The 22,206-nt window shown below is 43.2% G+C and overlaps 1 protein-coding gene across 6 annotated transcripts in view; it reads right to left on the bottom strand.

Moving 5' to 3' along the window:
* Positions 1-22,206, bottom strand: part of MCF2L (MCF.2 cell line derived transforming sequence like) — a 291,794-nt gene that overhangs the window by 221,000 nt on the left and 48,588 nt on the right. Inside the window, exon 1 of one of the 6 annotated variants that reach the window (XM_073664395.1) lies at positions 6,844-7,031. The exons of the other annotated variants lie outside the window; for them this stretch is intronic. Within the exon in view, the coding sequence (XP_073520496.1) occupies positions 6,844-6,895 (52 nt within the window). The 5' untranslated portion in view covers positions 6,896-7,031. Of the gene's footprint in view, positions 1-6,843; positions 7,032-22,206 lie in introns of those variants that run through there. 6 annotated transcript variants of the gene reach the window in all.

The following is a 22,206-nucleotide window of genomic DNA, read 5'->3' as shown; positions in this document are numbered from 1 at the left end:
ATTATTCTTCTAGATGTACCAGACAGTCCGAAGGGGGCTTTACCATAAGAGAAAATACGTTTACTCCAGTCCTCTGCGCTTTATGCAGAATGTCAGTCTGTCCTTAAAGGGGTTGTCCCACGAACGAAAGTTCACTTTAATCAATAGATCTTGGAATAATAATAACTTCCACAATTGGATGTTTTTAAATAAAATGTTCCTGTGCTGAGATAATCTTATAAATGTGCCCCTGCTGTGTCTCACCATAAAGGAACATGGTCTGATCATACCACATTTCCTGGGAAGGGGAGGACGCAAAAGACTATACAGATAGCACAGCATGGGGTCACAGAGGATTCTTTTTCTGAGGTAAAACATTTCCCTGCCTGATTTTAAACAATGTTTCACTTCAAAGAAAGAATCATCTGTGACCCCATGCTGTCCTGTCTGTATACTCTTTTGCTTCCTCCCAGGAGATGTGGTATAATAAGACCATGTTCCGTACATGGTCAGACACAGCCATTACACAGTACACAGCAGGGGCACATTTATAAGATTATCTCAGCACAGGAACATTTTATTTAAAAACATCCAATTGTGGAAGTTATTATTATTCCAAGATCTATTGATTAAAATGTTCGTGGGAAAACCCCTTTAATGTTTTTCTTGGAGATAATTGGCTTCTTTCCTGCTCTTCTTGAAACAAGGCCAGCCTGCAAAAGCCTACATTTCACTGTGCATCCAGATGCATTGACATCTGCCCGCTGCCATTCCTGAGCAAACGCTGCACTGGTGTTGAACTTATACTGTAACCGAATCCTTTTTTGGCTCATTCAGATGTCCGCTTTTCGCATATGAATGCTATCCGTGGTTTTCACGGATAGCACTCCTGCCTTTGATAGTCTATGGGGCCATTCATATGTTCGTGATTTTTCATGGCCGGGGCAGTCCAATTGAAAATCGTGGAAACAGGTCATATTTTGATCTGAGGGTCGGATCAAAACCGGCAATGCAAGTTTATGGGTCTGTGAAAAAATCAGACCACTCAGATGCCATGATTTCATGGACTGTCACATAGGAGAAGGTGAGGCAGCTTTTTTTTTTTCTCCACATATGAGAAAAAACAGATGACACTCAGACCACACTCTGATCAAAATATGAGGTCCATTTTTCTTGTATGTGAGAAAAACAGGGGTCTGAATGAGGCCTTGGGATATAGTCCTGGCACTTGCTGGACTTGGTCTACTTAAAGCCCTCTTCACAACAATTGAACCTCTCTATTTGAATTTCTCTTGACCTGAGAAATGTTTGATTTTGGGAAATCTTTCAAGTAGCAATGCCATTGCCTGTAAAGCCCCCGTCTCACATAGCGAGATCGCTGCTGTTTCACGGTTTTGGTGACGCAACAGCGACCTCACCAGCGATGTCGCTATGTGTGACACTTTGCAACGATCAGGCCCCTGCTGTGAGGTCGCTGATCGCTGCAAAGTGTCCTGGACCATTTTTTGGTCGTTGCTCTCCCGCTGGTCAGCACTCATCGCTGTGTGTGACCAGCGGGAGCAGCGATCAGGCTGGTAACTATGGTAAACATCGGGTTACTAGGGGCACACGCGCTCCTAGTAACCCGTTGTTTATCAAGGTTACGAGCCTGCTAAAGTGAGCGGTAACCTCCCGCTCACTGTAGCAGAGTGGTAACCATGATAAACAACGGGTTACTAGGAGCGCGTGTGCCCCTAGTAACCCGATGTTTACCATAGTTACCAGCCTGCTCCTGCTTCGTAACCAGGAGCAGGACATCGTGGAAAGAATCTTTCCACGATGTCGCTGCTCCCCTGATCGTTGGTGAGCCTGCCTGTTTGACAGCTCACCAGCGACCACATAGCGTCGCAGCAACGATCCCTGACAGGTCGTATCGTTGTCGGGATCGTCGCAGCGTCGCTAAGTGTGACGGGGCCTTAAAGCAAGGATGACTACAAGTGATTCCTTGGAGGTAACCATGGTTAACAAAAGATGATAATGATTTCAAGCACCAGCCCCCTTTTAAAGCAACCAGTCTGCGCTAATATTTCACACCACATGACAGTTATATTAGTCGCCTTTTCAACACTTTTTTCTGAGCTTCGAGAAGACTCTGAAATGATGTAAGCAGGTCATTTTGTAGCAGGTCTGAAATTCAGCTGAAATGTTTTTTTCTGATAAAATGCACTTTAAATAGCAAGGAATGACTTTGCCATTTATCTCATCATTCTTCATAAGAGTTAAGGCAAATTTCCACTATAAAAACAGAACCAGCAAGGTTCATGATATCCAAAATTTGTGTTAGTCTCAAAACTTTTGGCCACGAACGTAGCAAATTAGTATTGAGAAAAATTAGAGATGTTGATACAAATTTTGCCATTTTGACTACAATTTGAAATGGCACTCCAATTTGAATGGAGTGGCATTTCTGGCACGGCACACTGAGGAGCTAAATTCATTACGTGGTGTGGGTCTTGAAATGAATTTGGTGCCTTATATTCAAGTAACATTGGGGTGAGAATGGACTATGCCCGTTTTGATGAATCTTTAGACAAAACAATAGCTATTCCTGCCAAGATGAAAGAAGAGCTCCAGTGGTGGTTGATCTATCCTAATTGTGAAAACATTTGCCCTGGAAATATTTTTAAAAATCCATGCACATTTCCAGTGTATCTTCTCAACAAAAGAATATCTTTCAAGTAATCATGCAGCATGCAGATACTTTCGTGAACCAGTTATTGGCAGTCCACATCAAGGATTTCACAAACAGAATGGCAAAATTTAGAGAGAGTTGGAACATAAATTTCTAACAAATTACATTTTAGACTCATGTGATACTATTTGTCAGGATGCTAAAACCAAGACTAAATTTAGGTTCAGTAGACAATTCAAGCAAACAGTTGAGATTCTTTAAGTTTGCCTATTTACCAAAAGAAAGAAAATTGCTTCGCTAAACCTGTGCTTCTCATAGTACCATTGTGGCGTAAACGATACTGAGTTGCCATTTCATGTCCACAGAAAAGGCAACTGCCTGGAATGGTTGACAATGGTTGATTGGATCATTGTCAGGACCCTTTTAAGTGAATAGGGACTCCCTCATCAAATAGAGGGGTTTTTCCACTGTTACAAAAGTCGACCCCCACCGAAAAAGTAAAAAAAAAAAAATAAATAGTTTTAGTACTCGCCCTCCATTGGTCCAGCACAAGCTACCCGCCGTTGCTACAGGGTCTATATTTTATCTGCAGCAGAGCCATTACGACCACAGTACACATTACCGATGCAATAAATCACTTAGCTCAGTGGCTCATGGCGTCAAAGACAGCAGAGCCACTAAGCTCAATGATTGGCTGCAGCTGTGATGTGCGTTATCGACGTGACGTCACCTCTGGAGGCAAAACACACACCGTAGCAGCGACATTGAGCTGGTACTGGGCCAAGGAATAGTGAGTACTATTTCTAATTGTTGAGGTCCACATTTTCTTTAAATGGAATACCTATATAAATAGTTATTTTTATATAAGGATTAACAAATGGATCATATACAACACTACACAAGGTATTCAGCAAATGGTGATGGACAAACCATGTACCGCATAATCAGTGATCAACAAAGACATTGCCAAAGCCCTTACAGTCAGGACTCAAAGATGGCAGTTCCATTAAGGCTTACAACACAAGTCCTCTGTTCTGCTGATCAGTAGTGGTCCTTGCAGTGGGATCCATATAGATCTCTCACTTATAATGTATCTAGTGGCAGTTCAAGGGTCAATTCCAAAAGCGTATTCAGGAGTCAGGGACTAAGCCGAGTCAGAATCACAGAAGTCAATCCTTACAATAACAACACAATAAGGTAGTATAATATACAACAACTGACAATCGCAGGGGGTGAATTGGAAATATACAACCCCTGACAAAAATTATGGAATTGCCGAGCTTGGAGGATGTTCATTTAGTTGTTTAATGTTGTTGAAAAAAAGCAGATCACAGACATGGTACAAAACTAAAGTCATTTCAAATGTCAACTTTAGGTCTTTAAGAAACACTAAAAGAAATCAAGATTAAAAATGTGGTAGTCCGTGAGGGTAATTTTTTTCAGACCAAGCAGAGGGAAAAAATTATGGAATCACCCTGTAAATTTTCATTTCCAAAACTAACACCTGCATCAAATTAGATCTGCTCGTTAGTCTGCGTCTAAAAAGGACTGATCACACCTTGGAGAGCTGTTGCACCAAGTGGACTGACATGAATCATGGCTCCAACACGAGAGATGTCAATTGAAACAAAGGAGAGGATTATCAAACTTTTAAAACAAGGTAAATCATCACTCAATGTTGCAAAAGATGTTGGTTGTTCACACTCAGCTGTGTCTAAAATCTGGACCAAATACAAACAACATGGGAAGGTTGTTAAAGGCAAACATACTGGTAGACCAAGGAAGACATCAAAGCATCAAGACCGGAAACTTAAAGCAATATGTCTCCAAAACAGGAAATGCACAACAAAACAAATGAACGAATGGGAGGAAACTGGAGTTGATGTCTGTGACCGACCTGTAAGAAACCGCCTAAAGGAAATGGGATTTACATACAGAAAAGCTAAACAAAAGCCATCATTAACACCTTAACAGAAAAAAACAAGGTTACAATGGGCTAAGGAAAACCAATCATGGACTGTGGATGACTAGATGAAAGTCATATTCAGTGATGAATCGCGAATCTGCATTGGGTAAGGTGATGATGCTGGAACTTTTGTTTGGTGCCGTTCCAATGAGATTTATAAAGATGACTGCATGAAGAGAACATGCAAATTTCCACAGTCATTGATGATATGGGGTGCATGTCAGGTAAAGGCACTGGGGAGATAGCTGTCATTACATCTTCAATAAATGCCCAAGTTTACATTGAGATTTTGGACAGTTTTCTTATCCCATCAATTGAAAAGATGTTTGGGGATGATGACATCATTTTTCAAGATGCCATCCTGCCATAGAGCAAAAACTGTGAAAACATTCCTTGAAAGAAGACACATAAGGTCAATGTCATGGCCTGCAAATAGTCCAGATCTCAATCCAATTGAAAATCTTTGGTGGAAGTTGAAGAAAATGGTCCATGACAAGGCTCCAACCTGCAAAGCTGATCTGGCAACAGCAATCAGAGAAAGTTGGAGCCAGATTGATGAAGAGTACTGTTTGTCACTCATTAAGTCCATGCCTCAGAGACTGCAAGTTGTTATTAAAGCCAGAGGTGGTGCAACAAAATGCTAGTGATGTATTGGAGTGTTCTTTTGTGTGTTTGTTTTTCATGATTCCATAATTTTTTTCCTCAGAATTGAGTAATTCCATAATTTTTCCCTCTTCTTGGTCTGAAAAAAATTACCCTTACTGAGTACCACATTTTTAATCTTGATTTCTTTTAGTGTTTCTTAAAGCCCTAAAGTTGCCATTTGAAATTACTTTAGTTTTGTGACATGTCTGTGATCTGCTTTTTTTCAACAACATTAAACAACTTAATGAACATCCTCCGAGCCCGGTGATTCCATAATTTTTGCCAGGGGTAGTATATAGTACACTGTCTACCCTTTAGTGGCATAACTTGTATCAAATATATTACACTAGTCCCTGACTGGAGTAGCATCTCTGGCAAGGCGCATGCCACTGAGAAGATGCGGATGCTTCCTGATGAATTTGACACATGTTTCCCCACCTTATCGCTTCATTAAGACTGGCTAGAATGTACATTTACATTCTTTATGAATCGGCCCCTGTGTTTCCTAACTACACTTTTGGTAATAGCTCTATTACAAGTTTCATTTACACAGCACAATATTGGTGCACTTTATAAATGCTTTTTTTTTTCTTCCTTCACATTTCGGACATAATCCAAAAATAAGAATACATATTTTGTAATACTTCTCCTACCTATAGTCCTTATTGTTTGGTATGAAAAAAAAGAAACAGAACCAAAACTTTCTTGATTATGGGGTCTTATGTTCAGACCGCACTCCTCTTGACAGATGCATGAATCACCATTCATGTCTGGTCTGACAATTGTTTTCCATGTGTCATGTTTATGTGAGAGAAATAAAAATAGGTTTACTATACATAAAATATAGTTACTATTTTATGGATATTCAGATGGTAATTTAATGCAAAATTATTTTTTAAAAACAATCACTTCTATAGAGGATAGAAGAAAAAAAAAAGCAGCTCTTATACCATAAGTCGCTAAAAAAGGAATAGGCGATCGTGCATTTCTCCATATGAAGATGCAATTCGTGTAACCTTTATATCACAAGAATAAATGTGTCAGCATATTATTCCCATAGTAACGGAATCATTATGCTAGAGTGGTCATTCCAATACCCAAGTATTGTTCCCATGCGATTAAGCCCTCGTGATGTATGATCCCTTTAATTAACACTTGAAGTTTCAGTGCAGATTCCATGCTGTGATCTTGAGCTTTCACACGAGTGATATATGACACAGGCGTAAAACAGAACACAGCGATTTCCACTGCCGGAAAATGCACAAACTGATCCGGTGAAAATCCAGCACCCAGACAATGAGATGATGGGCTAGAACATACAGAAAATGCCAACTGCACCTGAAGTCCCCAATGACATTGAGAGCATGCACAGAAATACACTCCCAACTTGCAGCAATTAAACTCTTCCACCATATGAGCAGCATTGATGCAGCAGGGTAATGCACACAGCCATGTGCACATACTGGATTTATCCCTAGAAAGCTGGGTAGCCATGCATGACATTCAGCCTCCCCAAGCACCTATGGAAGGAGGGCCAGCTACAAATGGAGCAAGAACATTAAGATCAGACAACTCCTCCTACCAGTATTTAGAAAAACCGCATTTAATCTCAGCATCAGTTCTTCTATGGCCATCTCTGCGAATGTCGATGTTCACTTGCTAGAGAGAAGGTCCACAGAAAGCATTTTCTTCCTTGTGCTGGAGAAGCAGCGATGCTACAGCAGAGCTCCCCAGCACTGCATTTCAATTAGCTCCAGGTCCTTGCTCGACACAAAAGGAGGTGGTAAGTGAGCGCACACTCCCCTCCGCAATACACAGGCGACTCGCTCACCATTGGAGGTGCTGTCATTAGGAGTCTTCATCACGTCAGGATCAGTTCACATTAATCAGTAATATGATGCAGCAGCTTTTATTTTCTCTTTTCTAGAATGTGATAACGGCAGAACCTTACTATAAAACAGCATCGTAACACCATACACAGAGCAGGTGCCATGCAGAGAAAAAATATTGTAGGATAATACATTTTTAAATATCTGTTATGTGTAACCTTGACTATTCTTCTTTCAGAATGTTTTTACATATGGAAGCAGCGGTATGGCTGGAAAGACTTTTGCCCACCCTCTCCAAAACCAAAAATCAAAAACCTTTTTTGTAGAGATAGAATGTACCAGTCATGGGAAATCTCACAAAGAAGCCATATGCAAATCAAGCTTAAGGTGCATTGGGGGCGTGTCATTACAGGACTGTTTCTTCCTGTATTAATATGCCCCCAATACAGCTCCAGTCTGATTTACATATGGCTTCTGTGCTAAAATATTGTTATTGGGGGACAAGTGTCTATACAGTCCCACCACTACTTCCTTATGTAAAAACATTCCGATACAATCCCTTTAAAGATCAGTCAACACTACAGCCATATCACTTAACAAGTCATACCCCCCTATACAGCCATACTATTACTTCCATATGTAAAAACGTGCTGACTGCTTCACCCTTAAAGGGAGTCTGTCAGCACAGAATGACTGTTCAAACCAAGTACGGGCGCTCAGTGCATCACAGCAGGACCATCATTCATATACATCTTCCCACCTGCTTGTTTTTTTTACAATCTCCACCTCCCTCATCTTTGATTGACAGCTCGTGCTTCATAGAGCCAGAGAAGAAAGGAGATAGATGGAAACCAAGCAGGTGGGACGGTGTATATAAATGATTGTCCCCGCTGTGATGCACCGATTGCTTGTACTGGGTTTGAACGGTCATTCTGTGCTGACAGAGACCCTTTAACCTGAGCCTATTGTATTCAGATTATCACTACTTGGGTGTGTGATTGCTACTGTATGCAACAATCCAACAATGGTAGGCTAAAGCAAAACTACAGTATATCAATATTATAAAATGGTAAATAAAAATAGATTATTTATTGGCCCAATAAGTATTTTGGACATTAGTACGTGTGGCGCCCCTGCGGGTTCAGTCGCCACAGAGGTACTGCATCTCACCCAGAGGTGTGGTATCCCACTCTCAGGTAAGGATGGAGTACTGCCCGGGACCCTAACACATGCATCCAACATTACACTACTCCAGACCGGCAGGAGGGGCAAGATGCGCTGCTCCTCTGCTGAGCCCTGTCCCTGGCTGGAGTGGGGGGAACCAAGAGAGAAGGAACCATGTAATGGGTGTGGGTGGAGGAAGGAGTTTAGGGGAGCACTTCAGCAGGTGTATAAGAAGGGATGGAACCATCTAGAAGGGTTCCACTCAGAGGAGGACAGTGAGTGGGAGCAGGAGCTCAGCAGGAGCTCTGCTCAGAAGAGCGGGTCTAGTGAGAGGCCCAGGAGGTGAGACTGACTGAGGAGAGGAGAGGAACAGAAAGGAAGGCTCCAGGAGTGAAGACGGGATCCCAGGGGTACGGGCACTGCTGGAGGCCACCCGTACGCCCGAATCTACCAGGCGGTGGAGGGATCTAGCCGCAGAGGGGACCGGCCCCTAACTAGTGAGAATTACAAAGTTCAACTAGAACCAGGAGGCTTCTGTACTTTCAGGGTGCAGTTGCCATATCCGCACTCAAGTCGCCAAAAAGGTAACCACATAGGATCCAGGGAACTCCAGGTTGCCCAGAAAGATCCAAGGATACCGGCTTGGGACACTGTTTGCGAGGCAGAGAGCAAGAAGGGTGAGAGCCAGCGCAGGAAGACGGCTGAGAAGGGCATATAGGACGGGGTCCTGTCAGGCACTCTTGAAATACCTGAGGGATTGCTGAACCCCTGCCTGGTGAACGCAGCACGACGTGGGAAGTTATGATCTGCAGTTGTAACCAGGAGCAAAGTGAGAACTGTGAGTAAATCCGGAAGACTGCACCCCACTGTCTCTGTGAATTATTACTGCTGCGCCATCACCCCCTGCACTACAACCGCTACCTCAACATCTACAACATCTACACTGCCCTGGTGCTAAGCTCTACCTGTGGAGAGCTAAACCAACTCTGCTGCATCATCAGCTCCAGAGGACCTGCTCCGCAGCGGCGGCTCCCTTTAGCCGCATACCACAGGCGGCGTCACGAACATTAAAAGTACTTTAAATCCCCTTTATTAAATCATTCCCCTTTTCATTGACTGCCCTGGGTCACGGAGCGGGTCACTGCCACTGTGACATCCCCAGCCCCAACGACCGGCCCGGCTACCGAGTACCCCACGGCCCAGGGGGCGCGTCATATACACACCACAAGATACAATCTTAAGCTATACAATGGAGTTTAGAGGTACGCAGGCTAGTGCATTGTAGTCAGGAAATGGTGAACTACAGTAAGTTGCATTCAACAATCACTAGTGGAGACTGCGGAAGGTCCAATTCTATAGTTTTAGGATAATTATTATTTCTTTAGTGTCTAAAGTCACATAGTGCATTTATACACAAACTTTGCAGCTCTCTCTCCTCTCCATGTCTGGTAATCTGGTGTATGTGATGCTTGTGTGCTGACATGAAAGCCACCTCACATATGACGAGCAGTTTAAACAATATCAATTGTGAAAAATAATTAAAAAAAAATCTGTGTGTGAACACATTATGTATGGGAAAAAAAGTGCCCATGTGCTGCAAAAACTCTTGGCAGGAAAACCACTACGTAAAATATGCACATTTTTGCAAGCTTTTTTTCTGTGTTTTTTTTCCCAGTCATTTGAATACGTGAAAAATACTGCAAAAACGCTGAAAGAATTGACATGCCGCAGATTGGAAAAAACGTTTTGGTAGTTCAAATCTGCAAGGAAAAAATAGACAGCGTGTGCATTTCAGAAATCTCATTCATTGATTTTTTTTGTGCGGCAAAAACGAGCGAAAAAATGTGTGAAAAACAAAAAGTGAGAACATATTCAAGAAAGCAAAATTCTGCAGCATCAAATTTGCCTAACAAAAGTTTAACAAAACTGATTTCTAGGTCTCCAGATGGTATTCTGTGCCACAATGTTATCTTATGTACGTAACATAATGAGACTTATTTTGAGAATGGCAGTTAAAGGGAATCAGTCACGCGAAAAAATGCTATTAACGTACAGATATGGGGTTAATCTGCAGGTGAATATCGTTCTGAACCTGCCCAGCGCCCGCAGGGCAACCCATGCTTTGCCACTGACATGGAGTGCACTAAATACTATTGAGCTTTTTGATTGATTGGAGTCTGGAATCGAAGGTATTTCTGTCCCTCTTGCCTGCCACAAGGAAGGTACCGGTATGTACTGGTTGCAGGACAGTCCCAAAGTTGTGGTCCACAAAAAAGTTGCCCATTGGTGGAGCAAGCATAGCTAGAAGATGGAATGGTACAGGCCAGATGACAGTTGTTGAAATACGAAGAAATAGGAGTGATAATAAAGGGTTGGTACAGTAGCAACATCAGGAAAAGCAGAAATTGGTTGTCTGGAGAATAAAAGCTAAGCACTACCATGAGTCCTGTGCCATGCCAACAGTAAAGCATCCTGAGACCATTCATGAGTGGAGCTAATTTTCATCCAATGCCCACTTACAATTTTGTCTAAGAGTACTGCCATGAATAAAGAATGGGATCTAAACATCCTCCAAGAGCAACTTCTCCCCACGATCCAAGAGCAATTGGGTGATAAACAATGCTTTTCCCTGCATTATGGGCCATCATGACACAAGGAAATAGTTATAACTAAGTGGCTAGGTCAACTAAGCATTGAAATTTTGTGTCCATGGACAGAGAAATGCCCAGATCTCAATTCTACTGAGAACCTGTGGTCAATCCTCGAAAAAGCGGATAGACAAAACACAGAAATTGTGATAAACTCCAACCACTGATCAGGCAAGAATGGGTTGCAGTCAGTCAGGATTTGGCCCAGAAGTTGATATCCAACATGTCTAGATGAATTAACAAGGTATTGCCTGTAAATATTGAGTCTTAACATAAACTTCAAGTATTTGTCTATACAAATGTAAAAACTTGTGAAATACTTATGATTGTACTTCAGTAACCATAGAAACATCTAACTAAAAAGATCTAAAAACACTGAAAAAAAAAGTATAGAAAAATAAGAAGAGTACCAATAAATAAAATTAAGTGAAACTTTATTGTATTACAAAAAATACATAAGATTTAATATAAGCATATTAAAGACAGAATATGTACAGAGAAACAACTTAAAAATATCTGCATGTAATTGACAAAATTTACACAAAATGTGATTTTATTCCCTTATTCCAGATATATTTTAGATATGGTGTATCCGTTGCTTTATCTCAGCTGCTATATACATAAATATTTACAAATATGGAAACAATAACATGTAAATATTTATTGAGGCTATGTGCCCACGATGCAGAAATGAAGCAGAAAATTTCTGCAGCATTTCTGCATTTCCCTGGCAGAAAAAAACGCATGCAGATTGTACATGCAGATTGTACATGCGTTTTTCCTGCAGAATACATGCGGATTCACATGCGTATCCCCATGCGTTAACGCATGTGTTTCCGCATGCGGACTGACAAGCACTTTCCAGGCGATAGCATCACTTGGAAAGTGCTTGACAACTAGGTCACACTATATAAATCCATGCAAACGGCATGGATTTATACAGTGACCGTAAAAATTACTGTGACCGTAAAAATAAAAAAATAAAAGCTATACTTACCTCCGATGCCGCCGCGTGTGCTGTCGCGCTCCTTCCTGGTTCCTTCCTGGCTTGCCGGCATCTCGCGAGACAGCCTGCGGTCACATGACCGCGACGTCATCTCAGGTCCTGGAAGGAGAAGCGCTGCAGGGGCCGCCGCACAGGTGAATATAAACTTTATTATTTTATTCTTTTTTTCACAGGTACAATGGTACCCAGGTCTGGATGAGAGTCTCCTCTCCTCCAGACTTGGGTACCATACGCACATTGAACTGCATATAATCCGCTTGTACAAATGTACAGACACGGATTCTATGCGTCTCAATGCAAGTCAATGGCGGCGCTTCCGCTGCGCTTCCGCAAAAATAATGAACATGCTGTGGATTTATGAGCGCTGCAGAAATGCTGCGGAAAAATCTGCAGCATGTGCACTGACATTGCGGAATGCCATTGGGGACCATGGGGTGCAGATTACCATGCGTTTTTGATGCGTTTCTGCTGCGTAAATTCCGCAGCATAAACGCATGAAAAACGCATCGTGTGCACGCAGCCTGAAACTCAACAACTTCAAAATGGAGTCCATTCCACTGGTCTGCAAACTAGGGAGGCGACGATGGATCCTGACAGTTTCCTTAATGAGATTTGGTCTGATTGCATTGGCAATCAAGCAGTTACAATTATTCTTCCCTACTATACATACAGCAGCACAAGTAAAATATGCAAAGCAAAAAGTTCAAGTACCCAATTTTATCATTTCTTGTATTTAAGTTACAAAATATCATCGATATATGGCATTTAAGGTTTTACTTGAAGTTTTCTATACTGTACTCAAAATACTAAAATAATAAAATTAGGATAAAAATTGTACTTCTTGCATTCATCGTACACAAAATCCATGCTCTCAATTCTGTGGTTTAGAGTTAAAGGGTTGTCTCTCAAGTGCAACTACTGTGATTCCTATCAGAATGGAGAGGCACTTTGTAAGAGCAGGTCCCCTTCTGGCAGATTTGATGCATTTATACACTGTATGGTTGCCATGTAATAGTACATTTCCTATACAGTGGCTGCTAAACGTAAATGTATGGATAGACATGGCTTCCATTAGTGTAAAGACTGTTTGAAAAAATGGATTCACAGGAATTAAAAATAAATTGAGTTTAAGGGCTGTTTCACATGTCCATGCAATTCGGTCCTATGTCGGATCGCAATGCACGAACTAACAGAGCGGCTCTCCTGACTCAAGCGTGACAGCTTCGTATATTTCTATGAAGCTGTCACACTCACATCAGGAGATGCGCAGTCAGTCCGTGCATTGCGATCAGACATAGGACCGAACTGCACAGTCATGTGAAACAGCGCTAATTCTACTAGTAGGATATAGACAACTGATCATTATATCTGAGGGTTAGTACCAAATCATGCTCAGAGAATAAGCTCTAATCGTAGCTGTAATACAACCCTAAAATAGAGCCACTTTATGGTCAACTGTAATTAGTCTAATTACAGTATTTAACTAATGTGTGGGAATGACCTACAATTAATGTTTTATGTTAAAAATAACATAAAACTGTAAAAACACAAAACTAGGGAGCACTCCAAAACGTGCAGCGAAAAAAAAAAAGTGAGGTTTTTTTTGTAATTGACTCATTAATACATTGCAACATTTTGGCTCATTAAAGCATGCTTAGCCTTTCTCAAGCCTTTTTTTCCTTTATTTTTTGGAGTTTCTTTTTCAATAGTTGTTAGCACCACACCAGATCCCTGCTCTGACAGGCAGGGTCTCCGGCGTGTCACTTCACTCACCTGTACTCTGCCTGCTTCCAGCTATGTCCTTAGGGCACACTCGCGCTCCCGCCCTTTTAAAGGGCCAGCGCGTGCACTTGCTATTACGTCCCCAGCCAATGGCTGTGGGACATTACATATATATTGCTTCCTCCCCACAGGGGAGGTGCCTGAGCAACCCTCCTTTTCTGCAGTCTAAGTTGTTAAGGTTGCGTACCAGTCCCTGCTGCCCTCTGGTGCAAGCCCAGCCTGCTGCCCTCTGGTGCAAGCCCAGCCTGCTGCCCTCTGGTGCAAGCCCAGCCTGCTGCCCTCTGGTGCAAGCCCAGCCTGCTGCCCTCTGGTGCAAGCCCAGCCTGCTGCCCTCTGGTGCAAGCCCAGCCTGCTGCCCTCTGGTGCAAGCCCAGCCTGCTGCCCTCTGGTGCAAGCCCAGCCTGCTGCCCTCTGGTGCAAGCCCAGCCTGCTACACTCTGGTGCAAGCCCAGCCTGCTACACTCTGGTGCAAGCCCAGCCTGCTACACTCTGGTGCAAGCCCAGCCTGCTACACTCTGGTGCAAGCCCAGCCTGCTGCACCATCCAGTTTGTCCTACAGGGTCCAGCTGCTGCGCGTCCGTTGGTCTGTCCTGGAGTGGCACCTGGCGTTCAACGGGAGCCAAGTCTTACCTCACAATCAGAGGTTCTAGTGAACAGTCTGGTGCTCGCTTAGCCAGGCTCTCCGCGGTCCGTGGCGCAGTGGTTCCACAAACCACGTCCGTGACAATAGTAATCTCATTACACAAAGTATTACAATGGCATTTTTCATCACTATATTACATATTGACTCCTCAATATTGAAATTGAAACAATGCCAAGGAGGCTACAATGGCCTGTGTAGAGTGAGCCCTCAGATGCCATGGAGCTGTTCCATCACTTCAGGAATAGGCTAAATTGATGGCTTCTCTAATCCAGCTAGCTAAAATATTCCTCAAGGCTGTCATCCCTTTCCTAGGGCCCTGCAAGGAAACGAATAAAGACCTCCTAGATCTTGTGGCTGAAATATACTTTATCAGGCATCTCCTGACATACAAGGTGTGAAATTTTTCTTCCCTAGGATTCCTGGGGTTAGTGGAGAAGAAAGGGAGGATGATCTCCTGACTTCTATGGAACATAGTGGCAACTTTAGAAAGGTAAGCTGGGTCTAGTTTTAAAATAACCCCATCATCCAGGATTTACTTAAAGGGAGCAGTAACCAACAAGGCCTGAATCTCACTAACCCTAAGAGCGGATGTTAGGGCCACTAGAAAGACTGTCTTCAATGTAAGGTTTTTGACCTATGATGAATCTATAGGTTGGAAGGGGGAGCTGGTTAGTGCCTCCAGCACCAGGTTCAAATCTCAAGATGGAACTTTTGGACTGGAGATTGGTCTTGATCTGTTGCATGCTCTTATGATCCTTCTGTCTTTTGATAGTTCATAATTATATAATGCCCCTAAGGCAGAGGCTTGTACTTTAAGGGTGCTAGTAGACAAACCCCTATCTAGCCCCTTCTGGAGAAACTTAAGTCAGTCTGAGTCCCAGTCAAACCTTCTAATTTTACCTCTGAGCCATTTAGAAATTTCTTCCAGGATCTACCATAGATAACTGGTTTCCTACTTTGAAGTATGGCGGGGACCAGATTCGGTGAAAAACCTTGCTGCATTAAAAGTGACCTATCAAGTTCCACACTGTCAAGTAAAGACCAGTTGCCTGGGACTGGCAAACTGGACACTGAATGAGTAGATCTGGAATCTCTCGTAGCACCCATAGAGACATTAACCTCATCCATGAGAACCATGGTCTTTTGGGGCCAGAATGGTGCCATTAAGATTACTCTTGCCCGATCTGCTCCAATCTTTTCTCAGCACTGCCGGAATCATTATCACCAAAAGTATAGGCTAGACTGAAGTCCCATCTTAATCGAAAGGCATATACCATATAAAGATGTTCTCTGGGCTCCAGCGCGCAAAACTTCTTTACTTTTCTGTTCTATTTGCTCACAAACAATTTTATATCCGGATGACCCCATAATTCCATCAACTGCTTGAAAACTGATGGATTGAGGCCCCATTATCCTTGCCTCAACCGATTGCGGCTTAGAAAGTCTGCTTTGCTGTTCTATTTCCCTTTTATGTGTAGTGCTGTTAACAAAGAGAGATGGGCTTCCGTATGTGAAAAATCTGCTTGGTTACCGCTATTAGAAAACTGGATCAAGTTCCTCCCTGATGGTTGATATATGCTACAGTTACTCTGCAGTCCAATAGGATACAAACATGCCGGTCTTGTATAGATGAGAGCAACGTTTCTAGCACATACTTCACTGCCAGTAGCTCTTTCAGGTTAGAGGATCGGAACCTTTCTTCTCTTGTCCAACCACCTTGGACCAGACGGTCTTCGGAATGCACTGCCCACCCTCTGACACTTGCATCTGTAGGTACAGTGCCGGCAAAAAAAATCTTTACAAGTTCAATGAAACCACAAAATCTTAATATTCAAGTGGATTCAAGTGTTTTATTGTGGATATTTTATTACAATTAGTATTTTGTCATGTTACCCTTACATTTTATCACCATCTGCAGTCGTTTAGGCATGGATTCAGCAAGGCTGGCTAAGTATGTGGAGTCCATGTTTACCCACAGTGTCTTCAGCACCTCCTTTAGATTGTTGATGTTGCTGGGTCGTGTCTCTTGAACCTTGTTTTTCATTAAATTCCAGGCATTTTCTATGGGGTTAAGGTCAGGGGAATTACCTGGCCACTCTAAAATGTTAATGTTATGGTCACTGAGAAACTTTCTCACGGCCTTGGCTTTGTGGACAGGGGCTCCATCATGCATAAAGTAATCACACTGATGTATGACCCAAAAAGTAAGCATGTGTTCTTCCAAAACAGTAATATAATTGCTTGCTTTCATAGTTACATTCTTGGGAAGGAAGTACAAACCTGCCCTGCCCATGCTTCCACTGAATGCACCCCACACCATCACACTGTCAGGGTGTTAAACAGTCTTAACTGTATATCTTGGGTCATACCGTGACACGGTACTCGGACGACGCACAACCTTTGAGCCTCCCCTGACCAGCCTGAAAGTGCTCTCATCACTAAACATCACTTTCTTCCACTCTTCAGATGTCCAATCTTGATATTTCTTACAAAAGGCAAGCCTTTTCTTCTTCATTGCTGCTGTGAGCAGGGGCTTCTTTGCGGCACGGCAACTTGGTAGACCCAGGTCCTTCTGCAGGCGGTGACGAATTGTCCTAGTTGCGATGTTCTGGAGGAGCATAGGGTACTTGTTTTTTAGTTCAACGGCAGTTTTAGAAGGATGTGACATCACTTCACACATCAGCAGCTTATCAGTCCTTGGTGAAGTCTTCTTAGGTGCGCCAGAGCCTGACTTCCTCTGCGGTACCATCCCAGGAGGCAATGATGCCGCCGACCGCTTCAGTTGATAAATTGCTTCTCTTGACACTACCAGATCTCTAGATACAGCAATCACCGAATCCCCCTTCTCGAGCAGAGTCAAGGCACGGGATTTCTCTTCCATTTTAAGCTTCTTTCGACCCATTGTGGGAGATAATAAAAGACTGCCTAATAGCAAAACTGGCTGAGCTGCACATAACAACCAATTAGAGTGCAGCTTTCGCTTTACCAGAGAAGTGAAAACTGAGCGTTGATTGGTTGATATTTGCAACAAAGCCAGCTTTAATATTAGACAGTTTTTTATTATCTCCCCCATTGTGTACACTTTTAAAAAGTGAAATTATGATGTGGATTTTATATGTATAGTTTTTTTTTGCTGCGCAAGTGTAAAGATTTTTTTTGCCGGCACATATGATGCTTGGGACTAAGTTTTCACAAGGGACTCCCTTTGCCAGATTTTCTATGCTTAACCATTAAAGGAGATATTTGATTGTAGCTGAAGAAAGAGCATTAGAACATTACAGCAAAGGATTGCAGAGGATTCATTTTGTGAGGTAAAATACTTCACTGCCTGTTTTTAAACAATATTTTAACTCACAAAATGAATCCTCTGTGATCCCAGTACTGTAATGTCTCTATTGTCTTTTGCGTCCTCCCCTGCCCAGGAGCTGTGGTATGTTCTGTACACGGTCAGACACAGACAATTTTTAAAATAAACTTTCGTTTGTGGGAAAACCCCTTTAAGTATCCCCATATGCTTCAAAGGACACGGTAAATCTTTTAGACGACTTGGCCACCGCCACTTCTATTTTTGGTGCTTTATCCCATAGGACCGTCGCATCTTCCTCGAAGGGATACTTCCTCCTCGATGACCAGGACAGTGAACCTTTCCTCTCAGGTCTTTTCCAATAAGGGCCTGTATCTTCTCATTTACAGGAAAGGTTTGAATTTTTTTCTGCTTCAGACCGCCAAACATGATGTCTTGCATCAATTTTTGGCCTTTCGAATCTGCTATGCCCATGGTGGGCGTTACTGCCTTGACCAACCGATAAGTGTCCTCCACCGGGAAGCATGGACGACCCCCTGCACCATCGTCTGAAAATGAAGGGGAAGAGGAATCTGAGGACACACATTCCCCCTCTGAATTCTCTGATTCTTCGTAATTAGATAAAATTGTCGATCTTTTCCTCCTTCTTTGTTTGTCACCTTCATGGTAGACCAATAATCTTAGGGAACTTTTCACCTCTGCCTTAATAACTGATCTCTACTGCATAGCGAAGTTAGGGGGCTTTTTGAATACAGTTTTTCAATACAGGGGTGGCAGAATTTCTTCTGCCATTCGCTGGATAACGTTTCTCCACAAAGCGCACACTCTTTATGCTTAAGCTTTGCCACGCATTTCCTAGGCTTCTCCTAATGAATAAGCAAACAAGAGAATGACCTATTACAAGGGTGAACTTTCTCGAAGATCACTCACCAATCAGCGGCTAGCAAGGGTACCGGATCTGGAGGTGGAATCACATCACCCGAGTGATCTCCTATAGAGGCTGTGGATCCATCTCGATCCTCTCTATTAGTGCTATGGCTCTGCTGGCTGGTCTTACTGTCGCTTCTGGTGTTCTACCCATCACCAGCATGATTGTCGCTGATACTGTTATGCCAATGCTGCTGCTTCTTCCGCTGGTGCTGCCGCTCCAGCTGATCCTGCAGCTCCATGCCAAAACTGGAGGGAGTGCCGGAGTCAACCACTCTTGTGGCTTTCTCAACCACATTTAAATGTGGGACCAGCCTGGTACAGCACCTCCCTCCAATTGGGTGCCTCCTCCAGACCCCCCAGAAGTTAACAAATTTCTGAGTCACCTTTACGCTTGTCATCAGGGCGTGCCTCTTCCAGCACACCCTGTGCATGTGCAGACCGGGGACTACGTGGCGGCTAGCCGACAGGCAGAAATGCCAATGCGGTCTGTGACATTGACTGTATGTTTGGGGTAATAGTCCTGCTGCAGGATAAATTTGGAGTCAGATGATGGTGTTGCACAATAGAGAAGTATATGCCTGTATTCTTTCAGCAATGTGGATACTATTGAGTTTGACTAAATTCTCAACTTCTTTTGCTAAAATACAGCCCCAAACTTGCAAGGAACCCCCACCATGCTCCATTGTTGGCTGCAAACACTCATTACTCTGTAGCAAAAACGGCCTTTTTTACAGTTAAATATTTCAAATTTTGATTCATCAGTCCAGAGCATCTACTGCCATTTTTCTGCACCCCGTTTCCTATGTTTTCATAAATACTTGAGTTAATTGGCCTTGTTTCTATGGCAAATGGCCACAATTTTTCCATAAAGACCACTTCTAGCTAAACTTCTTCATACAGTAGATGGGTGTAGCTGGGTCCCAGTGGTTGCTACCAGTTCTGAGCTGATGGCACTGCTAGACATCTTCCAATTTAGAGAAAAACTGAGCATGATGTGCCTTTTATTTTCTGCACCAAGTTTACCTGGCTGACCACTGCTTATAAATTCCTAAACATTGCCCATTTCTTGGGGTCCTTAATACTGAGAAATACAGACAGATACTTATTCATCATGCAATACCATCAGGGATGAGTCTGATTGGCTCTAAATTTATTCTGCTGTAAGACAATGACACGAAACATGCAGCTTCAGAAGAATAAAGAGTCATGGAAGTAGCAATATGCCACTTACAGAACCCTGACCTCAACATCATCGAGTCCATCTGGGATTCCAAGAAGAGACACAAGAACTTGCGCGAGCCTACATCCACAGAAAATCTGTGTTTTTTCTTCAATATGTTCAGAACAACCTCCCTGCCGATTTCCTTCAAAGCTATCTAGAAGCATTCATGCTATTTTCAAGGCAAAAGGTGGTCACACAAATATTTATTTTACTTAGATTTCTCTTTTGTTCATTCTCTTTGCATTTTGATAATTGAATAAATTATTAACATGTCTGTTTTTGAAAGAATTTTATTTTACAGCATTTTTTTCTCCATCTACATAAAATGTTTGCACAATACTCGTACACATAGGTAACACACGATCCATCAGTCACAAGTGGTAAATGGTCACATTCACCTGCTCAACCTCTCTGCAGAACAACCTCTGAACTGGTCACAGAGCAGGTCTACAACACTCTTCTTAGAAGTCAATAAACATCTCAAAATAATTAGCTTACTATGGTCCATGTGTCTGTTGTAAATGTTATTAGCAGCTGGGGCAAGATGATGTCAAACATAATAATGTACAGAATAACAAAAATATATAAAAAAAATTTAACATGAGGGGCCTCTAGGTCAAAAAAATATTGAGCTCCTTCCCCTCTTTTCATATAATCCATACATACCGTATTTTTCGGACCATAAATGCACTTTTTTCCCCCAAATTTGGAAGGAAAATAGGGGGTGCGTCTTATGGTCCGAACATTACTTTACCGGTGGTGGTGGAGAGGGGATCGCAGGGTCCTCTCCGGCGGCGGCAGAGGTGAGATGCGGCTTGAGCCAGGGCCTGTACCTGTGCTGGAGTGGCTGGCGTACGGCGGTGACGCAGAGGAGCCGGGGTCTGTGCCGGGCTGTGAGAGGCGTCCGGCAGTGAAGCAGAGGAGCCGGGGCCTGTGCCGGGCTGTGAGCGGAGTCCGGCAGTGAAGCAGAGGAGCCGGGGCCTGTGCCGGGCTGTGAGCGGCGTCCGGCAGTGAAGCCGGGGCCTGTGCCGGGCTGTGGGCGGTGTCCGACAGTGCGGCAGAGCAGCGTGTGCGGCTTCCGGGGGCCAAGGCCATCTTCCGGAGGCCGTGATCTACAGGAAAAATCGCCGCCCGAGCCGGCGCATACGCCGACCGGGAGCTCCAGCGGCTATTTTCCTGTAGATCACGGCCTCAGGAAGATGGCCGTGGCCACCGGAAGCCACACACACTGCTCTGCCACACCGCCGGACGCCGCTCACAGCCCAGCACAGGCCCCGTCTCCTCTGCTTCACCACCAGACACCGCTCACAGGTCCAGGCCCCAGCAGGTTCACACGCCCTCGCAGGTCCACAAGCCTCAGCCAGGCCACAGGCCCCAGTCAGACACCGGCCTCGCAGCATTTCACCTCTTCTGCTGCCGCTGCCGGGTTTCCGAGGCAGGGAACAGAGGGACCTGCGATCCTGCTCCACCACCACCGCAACTCACAACTGCTGGAGCACCGGCTTCATGTATCCAGGGTCCGCAGCATTCCTCCACTTCCGCCGGGCCGGTTTCCTGAAGGACCCTGCCTCCTGTGACCCCAGCTCCACACCCCCCCCCACAGGTAAGATACCTATTCAGACTGACCCCATCTTACAAAAAAAATTTTTTCCCATTTTCCACCCCAAAATTTGGGATGTGTCTTATGGTCCGATGCGTCTTATAGTCCGAAAAATACGGTAACCTAAAATGGATTTTCTATGAATAAATATTCATTTAAATTACAGTAATAGAATTAAATGGCGCTCCTTGTTGTTTTTTCATTCCCCCTCAAAGCATCCACCTAATCCCAGTACATTATCATAAAACTGACATGATTTAATTACACAGAGTTTGTCATGTAACTTCATGGACGAATAAGTGGTAGATTGTAGGTGTGGATTTTCTGCATACAGGAAAAGGTGTCCAGAAAGGTGGCACAGGGATTATACCTATTGTCTCTACAAATATAGACAGAAAATGTATCACAAATCTCACCAGATATTTATATCAATTATACACTATTTGTATGTGACTAGCCAGTGGTGTAAATATTTAAAGCTATTAATGCCAATATTAATAAATAATACGATAACACTGATCTGACACTAATGACTTTCCCAATTGTTTACTTCTGTCTTTTTTCATTATCATTTTAGAGTCAAATCCTGGAGTGGCTCATACATAAAGAGCACAGCATAAGGAGCGATTTGGGCCCATTGCTGGTTTTGGCTCTAAATACTCATCAATACACGGTTACATGAACGAGGCCTGATCAGTTGGGAACTTTACTTTCAGATGTGAAAATGCAAAGATACCACAATAAAGAGAATTCTTTCCAAGGTATAACATTTCTATAAGAACACTGTCAAAATCAAAAATATTACGATTTGAGAGTC

This window comes from Phyllobates terribilis, unplaced genomic scaffold, assembly GCF_046119375.1.
Source record: "Phyllobates terribilis strain yellow unplaced genomic scaffold, ASM4611937v1 Scaffold_2__4_contigs__length_985480577, whole genome shotgun sequence".
In the NCBI taxonomy this organism is placed as follows: domain Eukaryota; kingdom Metazoa; phylum Chordata; class Amphibia; order Anura; family Dendrobatidae; genus Phyllobates; species Phyllobates terribilis.
The sequence above is the reverse complement of the archived record's forward strand: the minus strand, read 5'-3'. Positions and strand labels throughout refer to the sequence as shown.